Source organism: Molothrus ater, chromosome 7, assembly GCF_012460135.2.
Source record: "Molothrus ater isolate BHLD 08-10-18 breed brown headed cowbird chromosome 7, BPBGC_Mater_1.1, whole genome shotgun sequence".
Taxonomy (NCBI): Eukaryota; Metazoa; Chordata; class Aves; order Passeriformes; family Icteridae; genus Molothrus; species Molothrus ater.
This window is the reverse complement of record NC_050484.2, coordinates 12,840,390-12,857,536: the sequence shown is the minus strand read 5'-3', so window position 1 is coordinate 12,857,536 and position 17,147 is coordinate 12,840,390. Positions and strand designations below refer to the sequence as shown.

At 48.8% G+C, this 17,147-nt stretch overlaps 1 protein-coding gene across 4 annotated transcripts in view; it reads left to right on the top strand.

Annotated features, from left to right (window-relative positions):
* Nucleotides 1-17,147, top strand: part of NRP2 (neuropilin 2) — an 89,330-nt gene that overhangs the window by 31,806 nt on the left and 40,377 nt on the right. For all 4 annotated transcript variants that reach the window (XM_036386539.2, XM_036386540.2, XM_036386543.2 and 1 more), the window contains exons 4-10: nucleotides 1,221-1,451; nucleotides 1,987-2,142; nucleotides 4,001-4,170; nucleotides 5,203-5,358; nucleotides 13,781-13,925; nucleotides 14,221-14,570; nucleotides 15,699-15,843. In XM_036386539.2, the coding sequence (XP_036242432.1) occupies nucleotides 1,221-1,451; nucleotides 1,987-2,142; nucleotides 4,001-4,170; nucleotides 5,203-5,358; nucleotides 13,781-13,925; nucleotides 14,221-14,570; nucleotides 15,699-15,843 (1,353 nt within the window). The remainder of the gene's footprint in view (nucleotides 1-1,220; nucleotides 1,452-1,986; nucleotides 2,143-4,000; nucleotides 4,171-5,202; nucleotides 5,359-13,780; nucleotides 13,926-14,220; nucleotides 14,571-15,698; nucleotides 15,844-17,147) is intronic.

Here is a 17,147-nt window from a genome sequence, read left to right as displayed (position 1 = left end):
TCACCGTGGCATGAATATGACACAAATTCCCCTTTCCCCAAGCAGCCCGAGGCACCTTGGCTGTATGAGAGGGGGCACCGAGCTGGCCCGGCTGCAGCCGAGGCCAGTGCTGAGGTCAGCAATAAATAAGAGGCAACATTGTCTGTCCTCCCCACCACGCAAAGGTCTTGCTTAAGGATAGAAATAACTTGCATTTCTGGTGTGGATGGCTCATTCTGTGAAAAAGAGGGCTCTGTTCCTGCTCTCAGCAGAACCTCCCCCTGCCATGGCCTCTGTTATCCCCACTATTAATGTGGCCATGTTGTGGGGATGTGTGCTGGAGCTAGCCCCTGTCCCTTGTGTGGGTCTTTGGGGCGGGAGTGGGGGCTGCAGGCTAACTGTGCACTTCCCAAGGGTTTGCAGCAAACAGTGGAGACATTGGCACCCTCCCACAGGCCCTTACACTGTGTAAATATTTGTGCTTACGGATTTTCTCAAGGGGAAACTGAGGCACACGTATCTGTGCTGGAAGGCTGGAGTTTGCAGGAGACTGGCCCATGGGAACAGCCTTTCCAAAATGAGTACATCCCAATACTCCTCTCTGCCCCATCCCTGGCAGCTCCTTCCCCAAATGGGGCTCCTCCACCAGTCCTGGGGTTGCTGTGGCTCCTTTGCCTGCATGGCTGCAGGTAACAGCTGTGTCATGACTACTGTGGATGGAGGCTCCCTGTGTGCCAGCAGGCCTCTCTGCAGGCTCTGGAGCAGCACACAGGTCTGACAGGTCAGTTTGGGGGTGGGTTAGAGTGGAAAGTGCCAGCTGGGGAAGACAGGCCAACGTGGTGTGGCCTCCCTGTCCACCACCACCGGTGTGAGGGACGTGGCACATTGCTGTCCTGCCAAATCACAGCAATGGCTTTGGATAGGATCACTCTTCTAGTCCTGGTTTTGAGGTAATTGTCAGGAGGATCAGCAGTGGTTTACAGATTATGTTTGCAAAGCTGTCTAAGGGATTTTGAACCGTGTTGTCCACTACAGTACCTCATGGACCTTGTCTCTCCACCTGTGGAAAGCTTTGAAAATCACCTTCTCACTTCTTGCAGTTATTCCCACAGCTCTTGAGCTGCAGGACTTTCCAGAAGTGAATATGCAACCCTAAACTCAGAATGGGGTTTTCACAGTGCCAAATTGTTGGCATTAAGCTTCGTTGTTGCTAAGGCTCTGGGTTTTTCCTGCTGCTACAGGCTCCGAGGACTGCTCCAGAAACTTCACTGCCTCCAACGGCACTATTGAGTCTCCAGGTTTCCCTGACAAGTATCCACACAACCTGGACTGCATCTTCACCATCATAGCCAAGCCAAAGACAGAAATCCTCCTCCACTTTCTGCTTTTTGACCTCGAGCATGACCCACTGCAGTCGGGGGAAGGAGACTGCAAGTATGACTGGCTAGACATCTGGGATGGCATCCCTCAGGGTAAGTCATGGGGTGCTGCACTGCTTTCCTTGGCCCTTCCTGGTATCACAAAGCTCCAAAACTGTGCAGCCTCTGTCTGAACACCAAGGGTGCCTAACCTCAAAGGTGGCTGCAGCCTGCAACCTGCCTTTAGGGCACACCATGGCCAGCCTGGGGACAGTGTGCCTGCTGAAGGCTGCATTCATTAAACCACAAACTACTGCTCTGTTGTAACCACTGATCTGAAAAGCCCCATGGGACACTCCAAACACCAGCAGTTCTCCCTCAGGGAAGGGCAGTGGGTTCATGCAATGATGGGAGTACTTCCCTACCTTATAGCAAAACCAAGAAACAGAGCATTTTGGAGCATTTCCCAGCAATTGCAGAGCAATGCCTGCTGCAGTGGATATTTCTGCACTGCATGGCACCAGGCCAATGGATATAAAAAATAGCCCATCCCCAAAGCCTATCTTTTTTATCCTGATCAGCAATGAGCTGGTGACCCAGGAGGCCAGTGGAAAAGCAGGCATTACCTTTGCTGCTCTTTCTTTTGCAGTTGGCCCCTTGATAGGCAGGTATTGTGGTGTCAATATGCCATCGGACATCCGCTCGACCACCGGCGTCCTCTCTCTCACCTTCCACACGGACCTGGCAGTGGCTAAGGATGGTTTCTCTGCTCAGTACTACTTGATCCACCAGGAAGTCCCAGAAAGTGAGTTGGAAATGTGTATGTATGACTTAGTTGTGTCCCCTGTGTTTCCCATCTTTCATTTGGCATATGTGAGAGTAAAGCAGGCAGAAGTGTGTCCAGGGACTGGTTCTCCAGAAGCAGTGCAGACAGCAGTTTCACTTAGGTCTCTTCTCTATTTTGATAGAAGTAAGATTTCAAGTAAGAATTTAACTTTCTGACCTTTTTTTGACTTTTCACTTGCTTGTGAAGTGTTCTCAATACCTTTTGGGTTAGCATCCTTCATGTATGTACTGAGCCCAAAGGATTTAGGGGAAGACTTTAGCCCAGCATGTGCAGCAGATTCATTAAAGCATGGGGAAAAATATGCGCGCTCTCTCTCTCTCTAATTTTCCAGAAATTCACAGTCCCAAACCACAAATTGGAATTTCTTGGCTGTCTAATTAAAGATTGCTTAAAGCTCTAAGAATTTCAAGCCAAATTTTGTTTTATAACCCTTAATAAGGGTTATAAAACAAATTGATATGGAGTGAGAAAGTAAGTTGTGTGTTTTGAGAATGAAGAGCATTTTGATTTTTTATGATAACACAGGCAAGAAAAGGTTCCATTTGTTTTCCCATGATATTTTTTGCCTCAGAGCTACTGTTCTTGACCTCTGTTCACAGCAAACCTCTGATACAACACAAGGAGCCTCCAGGACAACCCTCAGTCCCAGAGAAAGACAGGGAATCCCTGACCTGCCACTGAAAGCCTGTGACAGAGAGCAGGGTAGAGTAGGGGTTGTGCAGCACCAGGGCAGCAGGGTTACAATCTCTTACTCTATGAGTAAGGATTGTTCTGCTGAGGTGTGAGAGTTACAGATAAGCATGAGCTCTTCACCATCACCTATTGCCACACTCAGTTGATCTGTTCTTTAATCCCTTTTCTGATCTGGATTTGCAAATAAAATGTTGAACACAAAGCTTGAGAAATCAAGCACCAGAGCCTTTGTGAAAGTGCCAGGCCTGTTTTCCTTTATGGTGGTGTAAAATGAAAGTTTAATAATAGCACTGACATCTTAACTTGGCCCATCATTTCCATCCAAGGTTGACTTGACCACATTAAAAAACACAGGCAGTTTGGTGGAGCCCCGTTGGTTTACAGCAGAAGCACGTTTGCACCCATGCAGTATTTTCTATCACTGTTTTCTTTGGTACTGTTTTTACAGGACAGCTGCTATAAAATAGATGAGATGTGCCATAAAAATGAGCTAATTGTGACTTCTAAAGCCTTAGAAATGAGGAGATCCAAACAAAAGCATAACAGTGTCTTTCATAATCTTGTCTGGTTAATCCCTATGGGCCTGATACCACATAGAGTGCATGCAGATAGACACAGACACAAACACACGTGCATCCCTGCTCTCACATGCTCACAAAACCTTTAGAGCTGCCCATTCCAATCCTTGATGTTCCTGCCAGCAACAGTAAGCACCCTCCTTATGTGTCTGTCTGTATTCCTTGCCTTGTCAGTGCTTAGACCTACAGCCCTCAAAATGGGAGCTTTGTGGCAAGGGTACTTGGAACATCTTGGTGGAGTGCAGGCAGGCAAGGGACAGAATTGTGTCAAAACTGAACAAAGGTGAAGAAGATAGAGAAAGGGACAAAGATCCAGACTGTATTAGTGTTCAGAGGGCCATGCAAACACAAAGCTGCCCTATCTATAATTTTTCAGTGCCATCTGTGAACACACAACCTGCAAGATGGTGCAGATCTGTTCATCTTTCCAGTCAGGCAGCTTTGCTCAGGGTTAGCTGGAGAGATTAGTTCAGAGCTGCCTTTCACTCGGGGGTGAAGTACTGAGAGTGTAAACCAATCTCTGTGTATGTGTGTTTCTGCTCTAGACTTTCAGTGCAATGTGCCTCTGGGGATGGAGTCTGGCAGGATCTCCAACATGCAGATCAGTGCCTCCTCCACCTACTCGGATGGGCGATGGACCCCTCAGCAGAGCCGGCTCAACAGTGATGACAACGGCTGGACCCCCATTGTAGACAGCAACAAAGAGTACCTCCAGGTACCTTTCCAGCCCCCTCACCTCTTCCCCCACCAAATGGAGTGTCACGCTCTTAAACTGACCCTTGACCATAAGGGCTGTTGAATTTTTTATTGCCTCTGGCTCAGGGGGAGAAGCAGCAGGGGAGCTGCAGTGCCTCGGTGAAATGCGGCAGGCTGGCTCTCCCATTAGCTTGCCCGCACAAGGACTGACTCCATCCGCTGTCTCTCTCCCAGCCCCTCCTTTCTGCCCAAACCTTGATGGACTTTCCATCAGACTGACAGAGACTGAGAGACCTCTGCCACTTACAAGGGCCACTGACTCCACCACTTGCCTGAGGACCAAAGTCTCCAGAGGGTGCATAGAAAAACAACTAGAATAATATTTATCTCATCAGCGATGCAGGGAGCGTGAGCGGGCTGATGTCAGGCGGGGGGCTGACAGAGCAAAGGCTTTCCTTTGCTGGTTAGAGCCACAGTGTGTCCACACACAGCTTCTGGCTGTGTCACATCGCCGGGAGACACTGCTTGCTAAAGGGCACTACGAGCAGGAGGTGCTGAATGTCATTGCCTCTAGCAGACGTCTCATTCTTCATTCATGGCAGGGCTACTAAGCCAGCTCTGCTGACCTTTCTCAACCTATGTTGTAAAACAAACAGGAAAAAAAAGCCAGCAGGGCAAAACCAAGAGCTGCAGCACTTGCTAATTGGATATTATGCTTTTATTTTACATGGAAAAAGTCAGTCTCTGTCCTGCTTTAATGGATGTGCTCTTCTGTGCAGATCCTATTGCTTGGTCTGAGGCAGGAAGAAGGCTTTGTGATGGTCCCATATAAACAGACATCAAGATCCTTAGCTACTCTTGTCCCAGGGTTCTATCCTGCTGAAGTCAGCCCTGGCAAGGGTCGTGGATGTTGAACTGTGCACCCACAGAGAGTGAGACAGGCTGAATTTGCACCTTTTAATTTTTCAGAGACAGAGAGAGGAACTAATTAGCCACTCTGGACTCTCAGGTGGTCACCACTCTCTTTCTTGTCCCTTTTTCCCCTGGCAAGGTGGACCTCCAATTCCTGACTGTGCTCACAGCCATTGCCACACAGGGTGCCATCTCAAGAGAAACCCAGAAGGGCTACTATGTGCGTACCTACAAGCTGGAGGTCAGCACCAATGGAGAGGACTGGATGATGTACCGACACGGGAAAAACCACAAGGTAATGTCCTTTTTGTCTCTTCTTCCTGCACCTTGGTGAGTCTTGCAGCCAACAAGAGGGAAGAGAACAGAGATTTTGCAGGCCCAGAGGGTTTAATCTGTGAGGGACCCTTTTTCTGATGACGGCTAAAAGACTGATGATGCTCTGAGCAGAAATAGTCCTTTCTCCTCTGCACAGCAATGAGGAAACACTATTCCTTGGAAAACCTGGCTGCTGCTGCATCGTTCATGGTGGTGAGAGTATGTTCTTTGACTGCAAATGAAGGAGAAAATGTTTTCACAGCCTGTGTTTTGCCATATAAGATTCATTGAGCTTTTGTGGTCGTAGACCCGTCTGCATGCTGGGTTAACAATCACAAAACCACATGAAACTGTAGTTCAGGAGTTACTGAGGCCTGGAAATGAAAGGGCACAAATCCTAAGAGGCAATTGCACCATCCCAGAGAACAAAATGAGCAATAAATAATGAGAAACAATTCAGGCTGCCAGAGCTGTGAGATCTGCGCTAAGCAGGCATGGTCAGAATGGGTGCATTGAGCCCTGGGAGCTGTGCGTGCTCTTGCTGTGTTTCTGGGACACCCACAGAGGTGGGAGCAAGGAGGAAGGAGGGCAAATATGAGTGTTCATCTGTTTCACACCATATGGATGCTGGTGTGTGGCCAGAAAGATAAACTTGGAGTGGTCTGCATGGGAAGTGTATAGAGAGGAGGGTTAAGGTAGCCATGGTGCCAGGCTGGCTTTTCTGTCTATTGCTTTGGTCATGTGGTTGTTCCCTGGTTAAGGGTGCCTCAAGAAAGTGCTTCTCTGCTCTTCTGTGGCACCCTCCAGCACTGCTGATGTGTTCAGGTGCTCCCTGCTGATGTGCCATAGTGTGTCTGTGTGAACTCTGGCTGGATCCCACACACCTCCCCCCACACACATGTCCCAGTCATTTTTGATTGCTCAGCACTTCTATTAAATTAGCTGTCCCTTCCCTTTGCTGGCACGAAATGCAGTAGCCTGCCTTGTCCAGGATTCATCCAGACATTTCCTTCCCTTCCGGGCTGTGTGATTTCCCCTTCCCCGCAAGTCTCAGGTTCAAATTCCCTCTGCTTCCCAGAATGAGTCCTCACTGTGCAGAGGTACCTATCAGGGTTTCATACCTGCAATATTTGGAGTATTTCAGCTCCTCATGTGCCAGCGAGGGAGTGTGAGTCCTATTTTAGAAGTAGGGAAATGGAGGCACAGGGCAGTCCAGCACCACATAGGGGAGTCCTCAGCTGGGCTCCCCCAGATCTTGGGTGCGCTGGCTCCAGGACAGTAGCCCATGGCAGAGCTCATGTATAGCCCTAACACAGTGCCCATGCAGTGGTGTGGAGCCTCTGTGCTCTACCAGGACCCACTGGTCACAGCAGACCTTTCTGTGAACCGGGGCCATCTCTCTCCTCACCCCAGGTGAGTTTGGGGTCTCATTGGGACCTTTTCTGTAAGCTGAGTCAGGTAGGATATACTCATCATGCTGGACAGAGAGATGAGCTATGTACACAGCTCAGTGTTCCAAATAACCACTGGCAATAAATTTATCTTTTCAAGTCTTATCTGGAGCAGAAATCTGGCCTGGAGGGTGGTTTTAGTTGCAGAGGAGAATAAATATCCCATCCTTGCAGTCCTGGGCATTGGACACTGCATCCTCAGCCAGGGTGGAGCAGGACAGCGTGACTGGTTTCAGTGCTGCTCAGCCAATTTACATTGCTCCAGCAAGACCCTAAAGCCTGGCTGGTGTCAATCCAAAACAATCCTACAACCATCTGAATCATCACCATTTCAGGACTTGGCCCTTGATTTCTGTCAGCTTTCTTCTACTCTGTTTTCTCTTTTCATTAAAAAAGTGGAAAAAAATCAAACCTCTTCTTTTTTACTCCTCTATTCCAGTATCTATTCATTCCCACATTCTGGCCTTAATGTACCAGACACCTCCCAAGGCTGGAGGATAAGTAATTGCTTTTTGGTGGCTCGCCTATCCCCTTGCATCCGGGTGACTGCTTTCCTGCCCCGCCAAACAACTGGCTGCCAGCTGCTGAGCTACAGCAGGGCCAGGCCAAGGCCACTTGCCCACAGACCTGGTGCCGGGGGAGCGCTGGTCCCACATTCCGTGCCCACACTAATCCTGCTGTTCCTGTGCTAAACAAGCTCCCAGATGTCTGTGCTCAAGGTGCAGCTCCCTCCCTGCATCAGTGCAGAGCTCGGTGCAGCCCAGGCTGCAGCGCTGGAGCAAACCATGCCAAAGGGATTCATCAAGTCTGCCGCAGCTTGATTTGGTGCCATGAGAGCAGGGAGGGAGGGGAAGGTGTGGACAGACAGGGACTCTCTATATACATGCAGATAAATGCAAACACACACACACACACACACACACACACATATATATATATATATATACATACATATATGCACATGCATATATCTGCATATGCACACGTATATATGCACATGCACGCATAGGCATACAGGGTGTACCAAGCACTGCTCAGAATTTCTGCCAGCTCTGTGGGCCAAAAGCAGTGCTCTGCCACGTGTAGGCGGGTCAGCTAACATTCACATCTTCATCGAGGAGCTAATGCAAGAGAAAACCAGCGAGTGCAGGGGGGTGGAGAGGGGATGATGCTCCCTGCAGAGGATGGGAAGCCCTCACTGCCTCTCTTTTGCCCCCTGCTTCCCCTTCCTCTGGTGTTTCAGATGACAGTGGGGCCAGGGTGTTTCCCTGCAAATGTGATGGCTCACCTTTGAGTCCCCAGCTGCTGGCACTCAGCAGCAAGGGAAACGGGAAAGGCAGGATGGAGCAGCGGAAAATGTGATTAATATGTGCTCACAGCAGACAGGGCTGGCTGGGCTGTTTCCGTGCCGAACACTGCTATGTTTCTGGGATGGGGAGGCAGTGGGAGGGCAGCCGGCAGGAGTGGAGCTCCACACACACTCCCTCCCCTTCCCACCCCATCCCTGCTAGGTTTTCCTCCTTCCTGGCAGCCCAGTCCCTACAAAGCCTGGCCCAGACATCCCCCTGTCCAGGGGCTGGCGCTCTGTCTTTCCCTCAGGCATGTGGCCAGGGTGGGAGGCTAACCCAGCAACCTGGCCAGAGGTTCTGTGCTGTCTTCTTGTCTGTCCCTGAGAGGGGAGGCAGGGAGGAGAATGGCCACCACCACGTGCCATCTTCACCAGCATGCCCCTACCAGAGGACAGGGCCAAACCAACCCTGCTGCAGAAAAGCTGGTCTGGCTCTTGCCCACCCTGTTTTCCTCCACCTCCTGTGACCTGGGACCTGGGACCAGGCTGATGGCCTCTGAGGTTTGAGGTTATCTTCCAGGCATCAGCCCTGGTGTGCGTGCCAGATCTTATCTAATGGTTTGCAAATGTCTTTAGAAAACAACAACTCTTCTTGAACCCAAGGAAGGAAAAGAGCACCTGGCAGGATTTGACCTTTTGTTTTTGGCCATTTTCTTCACCTGGCAGGATTTGACCTTTTATTTTTGTCCATTTTCTTTGGACAGGCTCAACTATGAGGATTTTATCAGAAAACCAAGCTCTCATCCATTTTGATCCTCTTCCTTCTTTGTAGCATCTTGGGTCCAGTTCCCATGTGGTGTTAGCCGCTCCATCTTAGTAACTGTGGAGATGAGCTCATAGGAATCATCTAGTGTGGCAAGGGACTGGGGATGGGATGGATTTCAGGATTTGGAGTGGGTTTGGGCCATGATGAGTGCTGCTCTCACTGCCTCCATTGATCTGTGTGTAAAATTTTCAGAATCTGTAGAAGTCAATGGATGAGAAATGGCAGCAAGATCCAGCTGATGTGTATTTTTCATTTCTTACTTATTTTGGTTTTGTGCCTGTTATTAGTTAACTTTCCTGAGTGGCATTTCAGGTGGTAGCTGCACAAAGATTGAATTGCTGCAAGGAGCAGTGTCTCAGCTGTACACTGCAGCTGGGAACATCAGAGGTTTTTGGTGCTGGCTGTGAATATTGAGGATGACTCTTTGGAGACCCTTGTGCCTTCCCTTAGGAGTGTTCCTCTGTCTTTTCAGTTCTTAGGTCTCCTGTATTTACTCACCTGAGGAAGGAGAGAAAAGCTTTAAGTCCTGTGGCTTTTTTATCTGGAAAACTAAGGAAAAGCTGGCACAATGAGCCAGAGGGCCACAAGTGTTTCTGTGCAGAGACATGGTGCAGAGGATTTGCCCAGAAACATCCAGGTCCCAGCTTGCTTCTGCTTCTTTCTTAGGCAGGACAAAGACATCAGGCTTTGCCAAAGGCAGACTTGTGCATTCACCCTTGGTGCAGTACCTGGGGAGTATTACAGCCCTGAATTTCCTAGCAAGGCTGCAGCTTTGTATTTCTGGGCCCGATATCTCCTTTGCAGGCTAACATAGTACCACTCCTCGTGTCCCTGATGACTCCCAAATCTGAGTGGAGCCTCTCAAAGACACAGAGCTGGCAAGCCCAGCCCAGCACAGTGTGCCTTGCCCAGACACAGTGCTTTGTTAAGTGTTGCCAAGTATCATTTTTCTTTTAACTCCTTGTTCCTGGATTTAATAAATCCAGAAGGGTCCATCCTCCACTTGAGCCAGAATCCTCCCACCATCAAACATGCCCCATTTTATGCCTTCCCTATCTGACAAGGAAAATAATCTCCCCTACTTTTCTCCTTCATGCTTCTCTGTCTAAATCCTGAAGCCCTAATCCTGTTAGCATGCTCTGTTCCAGAGCTCTGTCTCCACAGGAGTAACATAATCCTGCAGTAAATCTAGTGGGTCCAAAGAGACATATACGTATGGATGAAGGCAGGGCTGCTGCTGTCCTTGGCCTTCTCCTCTTCCTCCCTCAGCCACTTTCTTCAGCACCCCAAGAAATTGCATAGTGGCCAAGCAGCATAACAAATAAAGCAGGAGAGAGGTTACCTCTTACCCCCTCCCTGACTCGCTGCCTCTTCAACTTCATGGCACTTTTTGTCTCCCTGTCCTTCATCTCCTTCACTCCAAGCTGTCAATGGCACAGTTCCCATATCCACTGGAACTAATGTAGCTTCAGCAATCCCCCCCATCACCCTTTGATGGTTCCAACATGTCAGAAATGCAACTTGTAAATGCTGCTGTGGAGCTTGCATGTGTATGCACACGGAAAACTTTTGCAGTCCTCCTCTAGCCTAGACATCATGTCCCCTACTTTTACAGCCTCTCCCTAACCACTTGCTTTCTTGCAGCAAATTAATTAAGCAGGTCAGCTCTCATTGATTATCAATTTACTTTCACATGCAGACCTGCTGTCTGGACTAAAACGGAAGTAAACATACAGTGTATGAGGAGAAGATGGGCAGCTCTTTGATGCAGCAGTGAAAGAGAGCTCCCTTGACTGTTTCTTGGAAGGTGCTTTTAATTTGTTAATGGTTTTCCCATTCGTCTTCTGGCTCCATCACCCTTCAGCGTGTGTTCATGTGCATAGGCATGTGTGCTCTCCACTGAGTGTATATCTATTTATCTATCTATCTCTCTAGATCACAGCCAGGTATTTTTTTTTCTGCTGGTGTAAATTACTGTGACTTCTTATACTTCGATGGTGATATGTTGATTTACACCATTCGAAGACTTGGCTCAAAATATGTGCTGAGTGGGATGGGAAGCAGATAGGACGGGAGGAATAGCAATGTTCTATTTTGGTAGAGAGGGAAGAAATCTTTGCTTTCTTGGCACTCCCAATTTCACACATTTTCTTGCTAGTTCTTCCTATGCTGTGAGTGCTAATTTGAGGCAGGATGTGGAGCCTGTTGAAGTCAATGGGCCTCTCTCCACAGTGTGCTGGGGCCTGGGGTTGGGACTTCAGTACAGGGAAACCAGACGGTCAGGGTCAGATCCTGGTCAGCAGCATCAGGACCTGCAGACTCACAATGCATTTCCACTTGGGAAGGAGGCTGAAAGAGCAGGCATGTGGGAATACCTCAGGTCTCTAACAGCACCAAGCACATGCCCTCTGAAAGTGGCCCCTCTGTGTTATGCTGAACAGGGTGCGAAGCGATGACTTGCCGTGATCAGTTGGGGCTGTTCGGAAGCGAGGTTCAATGGAATCCTACCAGAGCAGCTGACAGCACAGCTGGAAGTCAGGTGCCAATTCTGCCCTCACAAGCTGGCAGTCTGGAGTGTCATGGCCCAGATTCAGAGTTCATAGCTTGTTGAATGTGATCTAGCCTGAGTAAGTTGCTGATTTCTTAATCTAAAGCAGAATTGAAATTGCTCTTCTTGGAAGCAAGCAATTGAGACCAAGGTCATCTAAGAGATGTTTTCAGTGATGCCTATAGCAGTGATAAAGTTTTTGGGCTCAGTCCTGCTTCTGCTTTCTGTCAAGCTTGACTGTGCAGAAGTCAGCAACAAATTATGCTGGTGTAAATTTGGATTCTGGCCCCTGATGCTTGTATGTGTGAAGTGAGCTAAAAAAGAACAAAACTTGAAACATGTTAAATCAAAAAGAGCAGCAAACCTCGTCAGTGACTGTTAAACATGCTGGTCCATATGCAACCTTTGGCTCATGAAGGCTTCACACTGCTGACAGTGGGAAGCAAATAGAGGTTGCCAGGAGAAGACTGGACTTGCTGCCCTTGGACATCTGCTGGGGCCACCATTAGGAGCCATCCTCTGGGACAGAGAGACCTTTGGTCTGACCTGACATGCTGCTCCTTATGCTAAAATAGTTGCACTGGCTCAGATAAACATTTCCTGTCCTCCGGTGTTAGGTTCAGAGATAAGGTATTGTGTGTCAGCTTCTGTGTTGGCATAAAGCTGAAGGCTCTGCTGTGGTGTGGAAATATATCCTTTAAAATTGTTTGTGTGTGTGTCTGTGTGTCTGTGCCTGCGGGTTTACAAGACACACACACACACAAGTGCCTGGAGAGTGTTTCACAGTAACCACTCTTCTTATAGCCCTCCTGCTGGAAAAAAAGGGTATTTGGTGTCTGCTAAGCAAGGAAAAAGATGGGAAGTGAGGTCAGACAGGATAAAATAGGATATTAAAAACACATAAACCATGCTGTGTTGTTAAACGGTAGCAGCATGATATATATTCTCTAGATTAGCATTTCTGCTCAAGTTCACATCAACCCCTCATCCCAATTACCAGCCAGATTTGCAAGTGATTCCCTCTGTGGACTGGCTGCTCCATCCACTGCTGAAGGAGTGGATGGTGATGTGCAGGGGCAGCCCAGAGATAGCTGGGGTGCCATGAACAGCCCTGTAAACACCCTCTGCACACCCTGCCGTGCTGGATCCTGGGAGAAGAGAAGTAACATGTGCCATCTGCAAGCCTAGAGCCACAGGAGGCTCACAAAATGCTTCCTAGCTGCTATTCAAGGCAAGAGGCCAGAATACTGCCTCACCCCTTCTTCTGTCCTCAGTTGTTTGACTCTTGCCTCCCACAAGAGACTGGTGGCAGAGATTACACTCTCCTGCTTTCCTGAGATAAACTTACTGGGAACTCTTGTGCTTAGTACACATACACATTGTGGGAGCTTGCAGAAGAACCCAGCCAGCATCTCAGTGTGGATGTGGTTCCTAGCTGAGATGGGAGGATAGTCTAGCCCTGTCCTGAAGTGCTTAGAGTGAAAGCAGGCAATGCCTACAGCCTTGGTCAGTGAGCTCTAGTGCTTTATGCTGGGGCAGAGAAAGGGTTGAAAATTATCCTCCCCTTGGGTATTTCCTCTTTCCCTCCCTTTTCTTTCCTACTATGGCTTTGCAGCCTAAAATAGAAACACATGTATCCAGTCCTTGTCCGGCCTATTAAAAAAATGGGCAGAAGAGGTGGATCTAACATCCATCTGGTAGTTATTGATTATGGCCATCTGGTAAGGCAGCAGCCTTTTCATACCATGTGGGATCATAAGCTCCTGAAAAGCTGTCTCCATGTGGCAGGCTGCATGTGCACAGGAGAGGCAAAGGCAAGGGGCTGAGTGAGGCAGCAGCTTGTCACCCCAGGCAGAGGGGGCACCCTTCCTGCTCACACCACGGCTTGTACGTGATGTTTCCGGGTGGAGCTCAGTGTAAGGATGCATCAGGGGGTCAGCCTGTTTGGGGGCATCTTGTCACTTGTGCTAGAGCAGATCTAGGTCTGGGAGCAAGCTTGAAGCAGCTGGGGCCTGATAGTCTGAGGTGCTCATGGTTCTCAAAGTGCTGTGAGAGGCAGTCAGGCAGAAAGCTCCTGGCCCTCCTGCCTGGTAGGTGAGTCCATCCACCATGCTGTCCTGACAGTGGCTCACATGTCCCTGCAAGCCTCTGGTGCTTGCTCTGGTTGGAGGCTGGCCCTGACCAGAAAGCCTTTCCTTGGTTTTCCCTGCTGAGATTATTTTGACTGCTTATCTGGTGAGGATGTAACAGTGTGTGCAAGTGTACATTTGTGCCTCCCTTCCCTTGCAGACATTTCAGGCCAATGAGGATGCCACAGAGGTGGTTCTCAACAAGATCCACAGCCCAGTGCTCACACGCTTCGTGCGCATCCGTCCCCAGACCTGGCACAACGGCATCGCCCTGAGGCTGGAGCTGTATGGCTGCCGCATCACTGGTGAGGGTCCTCTCCTCGCCCTGGCTTCAGTGCTCCTCTGTCCCTCCAACAGCCTGTCCCAGGGGGCTGTCCCTTGCCACTTCATGGCTCCTTGCGGTGGGAATGGTGACACTGTGACTAGCATGGAGACATCCATCGCAAGGGATGCACTTGGAGGGACAGGATTGCAGCTCCTGGAGGGAGGGGTAAACGTCCTTTGGTGTTGCTTTAGTGTCCAGAGCTTAATGCTGTGAGGAGAACCATGAGCACGCCCCTTCAATTACCCTGACTGTTCATGGCCTTTCCTTCCCTGCAGATTCACCCTGCTCCAACTTGCTGGGAATGCTTTCTGGCCTCATTCCTGACTCACAGATCTCTGCCTCTTCCATCAGAGGCTATGACTGGTCTCCCAGCATGGCCCGCCTGGTGAGCAGCCGCTCGGGCTGGTTTCCCCGTGTGCCCCAAGCCCAGCCTGGGGAGGAGTGGCTGCAGGTGGACCTTGGTGTCCCGAAGAACATCAAAGGCGTCATTATCCAGGGGGCTCGTGGAGGGGACAGTGTGACCACCACTGAGTCCCGTTCCTTTGTGAAGAAGTTTAAGGTGGCCTACAGCATGAATGGGAAGGACTGGGACTTCATCCAGGACCCCAAAACAATGCAAGCCAAGGTAGGCACTGCCTGGAGCAGCTGTGAAACAGGATATTTTTCTGACTAGCTTCAGTCTGTCTGATGGGGTCTTGGGAAGCTGGCTGTCCGCTCCCACAGAGACCTTGGGAGCTTGGGGCTGTCACCATGAAATCCCAGGTTGTGTCTCTTGGTGCTGCTCCAAACCTGTACTGGTGGCCATAAGTTCTACCTTTCCCCAGGGATGGCAATTTCTTTCCACTTTCTATTGTGGACCAGGCATGGGATGTGGACATCACCTGCTGCTTCTCCCAGCTCCTGCAGGTCAGAGTCCAAAAGATGGTGTGTTTTATTATGCTTTGTGTAAAACAATTATGTTTTACATGAACTAATTACATATTTTAAGGGGAAAGGTGTGGCTGTTGTGGTGTGCGCCTCTGAAAGAGGAAGATGAATCACAACTTCTCTTTAGGAAATTTTCTATATCTGAAGTCCCTTTGCCACACTGGTGTGACCCTGAAATTCCCCATATTTTTTCTTTATCATTGGAGTTCCCCATAATCTTTCTGCTTAGTGCTATGGGAGTGGCAGGGGGATTAAGGAAGAATAAATAAATTCCCTGCTACTGCCTGTTCTGTTTTTATGCATACTCCTCTGCCTAAAATTTGGGGAGGTTTTAATTTTTCTTGATCCTTCAAATGAGGGCTGATGCTACCTATAGCCCTCTGTTTATTCCCCACAGACTTTAGTTTGTTCATGTAAGCTGAAAAAGAGCAGTACTTGGACTGTGAGGAAAACCAACCATTTACACCATCCTAGAACATGCAGTAGCTTCTTTATTTACCACAGGACAAATCTGATCTCATTTATATGTGAATTTAGTGGATATTCCCTAGGCTTCCCCTGCATGGCTTGGATCAGAATCTAACCCCTGGATTCTGAGCAGAGGCCAGGAGAGATTGTGCAAGTTTCTCAGAAATAGCCTGGCTGGTCCTCTTGAAACCGAGAAGAAACAGCCCAATTTCTGCTCAGCTGGGCTCAATGGCCTGGGGTCAGTCAGACTGTGGTCACATTCTGCCAGACCCAAAATATCAAGTCTGGTTGAGAGCATGTGAAATGCTCACAATGCACATCTCTTGCCTTCTCTCTCTCTCTCTCTTTCTCTCTGTAGCTTTTTGAAGGCAACATCCACTACGACATCCCTGAAGTCCGGAGGTTTGACCCTGTTCCTGCCCAGTATGTCCGAGTGCACCCGGAGAGGTGGTCCCCAGCGGGAATAGGAATGCGCCTGGAGGTGCTGGGCTGTGACTGGACAGGTAGGAACCCCTACACCTCTGCCCACTGCCTGCTCTGGGGCCAGGCACTACACCAGCAAGGTGCAAACTTCAGGTTATTTCCTCCTGTCCTACCTCAGCCATGCTGTGGCAGGGACGCTGCAGCCATGAAGACAGCACCTGTATGGTGGCTTGGCCCCAGCTTTTATTTCCACCTTGAAAAGAACTGACCTTGATGTAGGATGTACTAGCAATGTTTAGACTCCAAGCTTTCACACAGGGCCCCATGCAGAATTTGTCCTCAACTCCCTTCACACTCCTTTCAGATCTTTTACCTGGACATTGTGCAGTCTTTCACAGCCGCTTATGTTAGAGGACATTTGGGCTTTTTAGTCCAAATAATATGACAAAAAGTAGGAGGAGAAGCAGAGTTGCAGTGACCAATACTTCGTATCCTGAGCTGCCACAACAAGGCTTTGCTGTAAAAACAACAGTCCCTCTCTCACTGAACCCAAGTGGAAACCTTTTTGCAGGCAAGGTTGGGAAGTTAACTCTACAACATCTCTACAAACATCCCTAGGACCCAGGAAACTTGGTCACTTTTACCCACCTGTTTTTCACACGTGGTATGCCTTTCAGCCACCATTTTTAATACAGAGATGAAAACTGACTTCACACACTTACTGGGATCAGTAGAGGTTGTGCTTCTGACCCTCTGAGGTTCAGTGGTGATTGATTTCTCCACAGTTTCATTCCCAAAAGCAAAAAATTCACCTGAAGGGTCATTTGGTCTGATGCTAACTTTGCAGTGCCGGCAGCTAGTTATCCTCTTTTTAAATCTTTTATTTTTAATAATCTGCTTACATATGAATCTGGAGCCCAGATGTCAGTGATAAAGAGGTATGATTTCCATTTTTTAAAACAGATCTGTAGAAAGCATATTTTGTAAGAATTCCCATTCTAGGAAGCTTGAAAGACACAGATCTTTTTTTACCCTCTTGTGCAGTCTTAAGTAGCATTTCCTCCTGCGACGTGCTGCAAGATGCATTGCAAACACTTAACAGCAAACCACACAACACATGTACACACTATTAATAACGATAATTGTTCACATTTGAAGTCAATAGTAAATATCCCCCTGGACTGGCAATCCATTGTAAATTATCTGAACTTTAAATCGGATTAGATCTTAATTTAAATTTTACAACATCTTAGGATGTTGTGGGAGAAGCAGGTGCAAGAAGCAGGAGCTGAGGGCTTTGTGCAGACGTGGTCAGGCAGCTCCCACATTGCTGCTTCCTGCAGCTCCCAGGAGTCTGCAGCTGCAAGATCTCTGCAGACCGTTG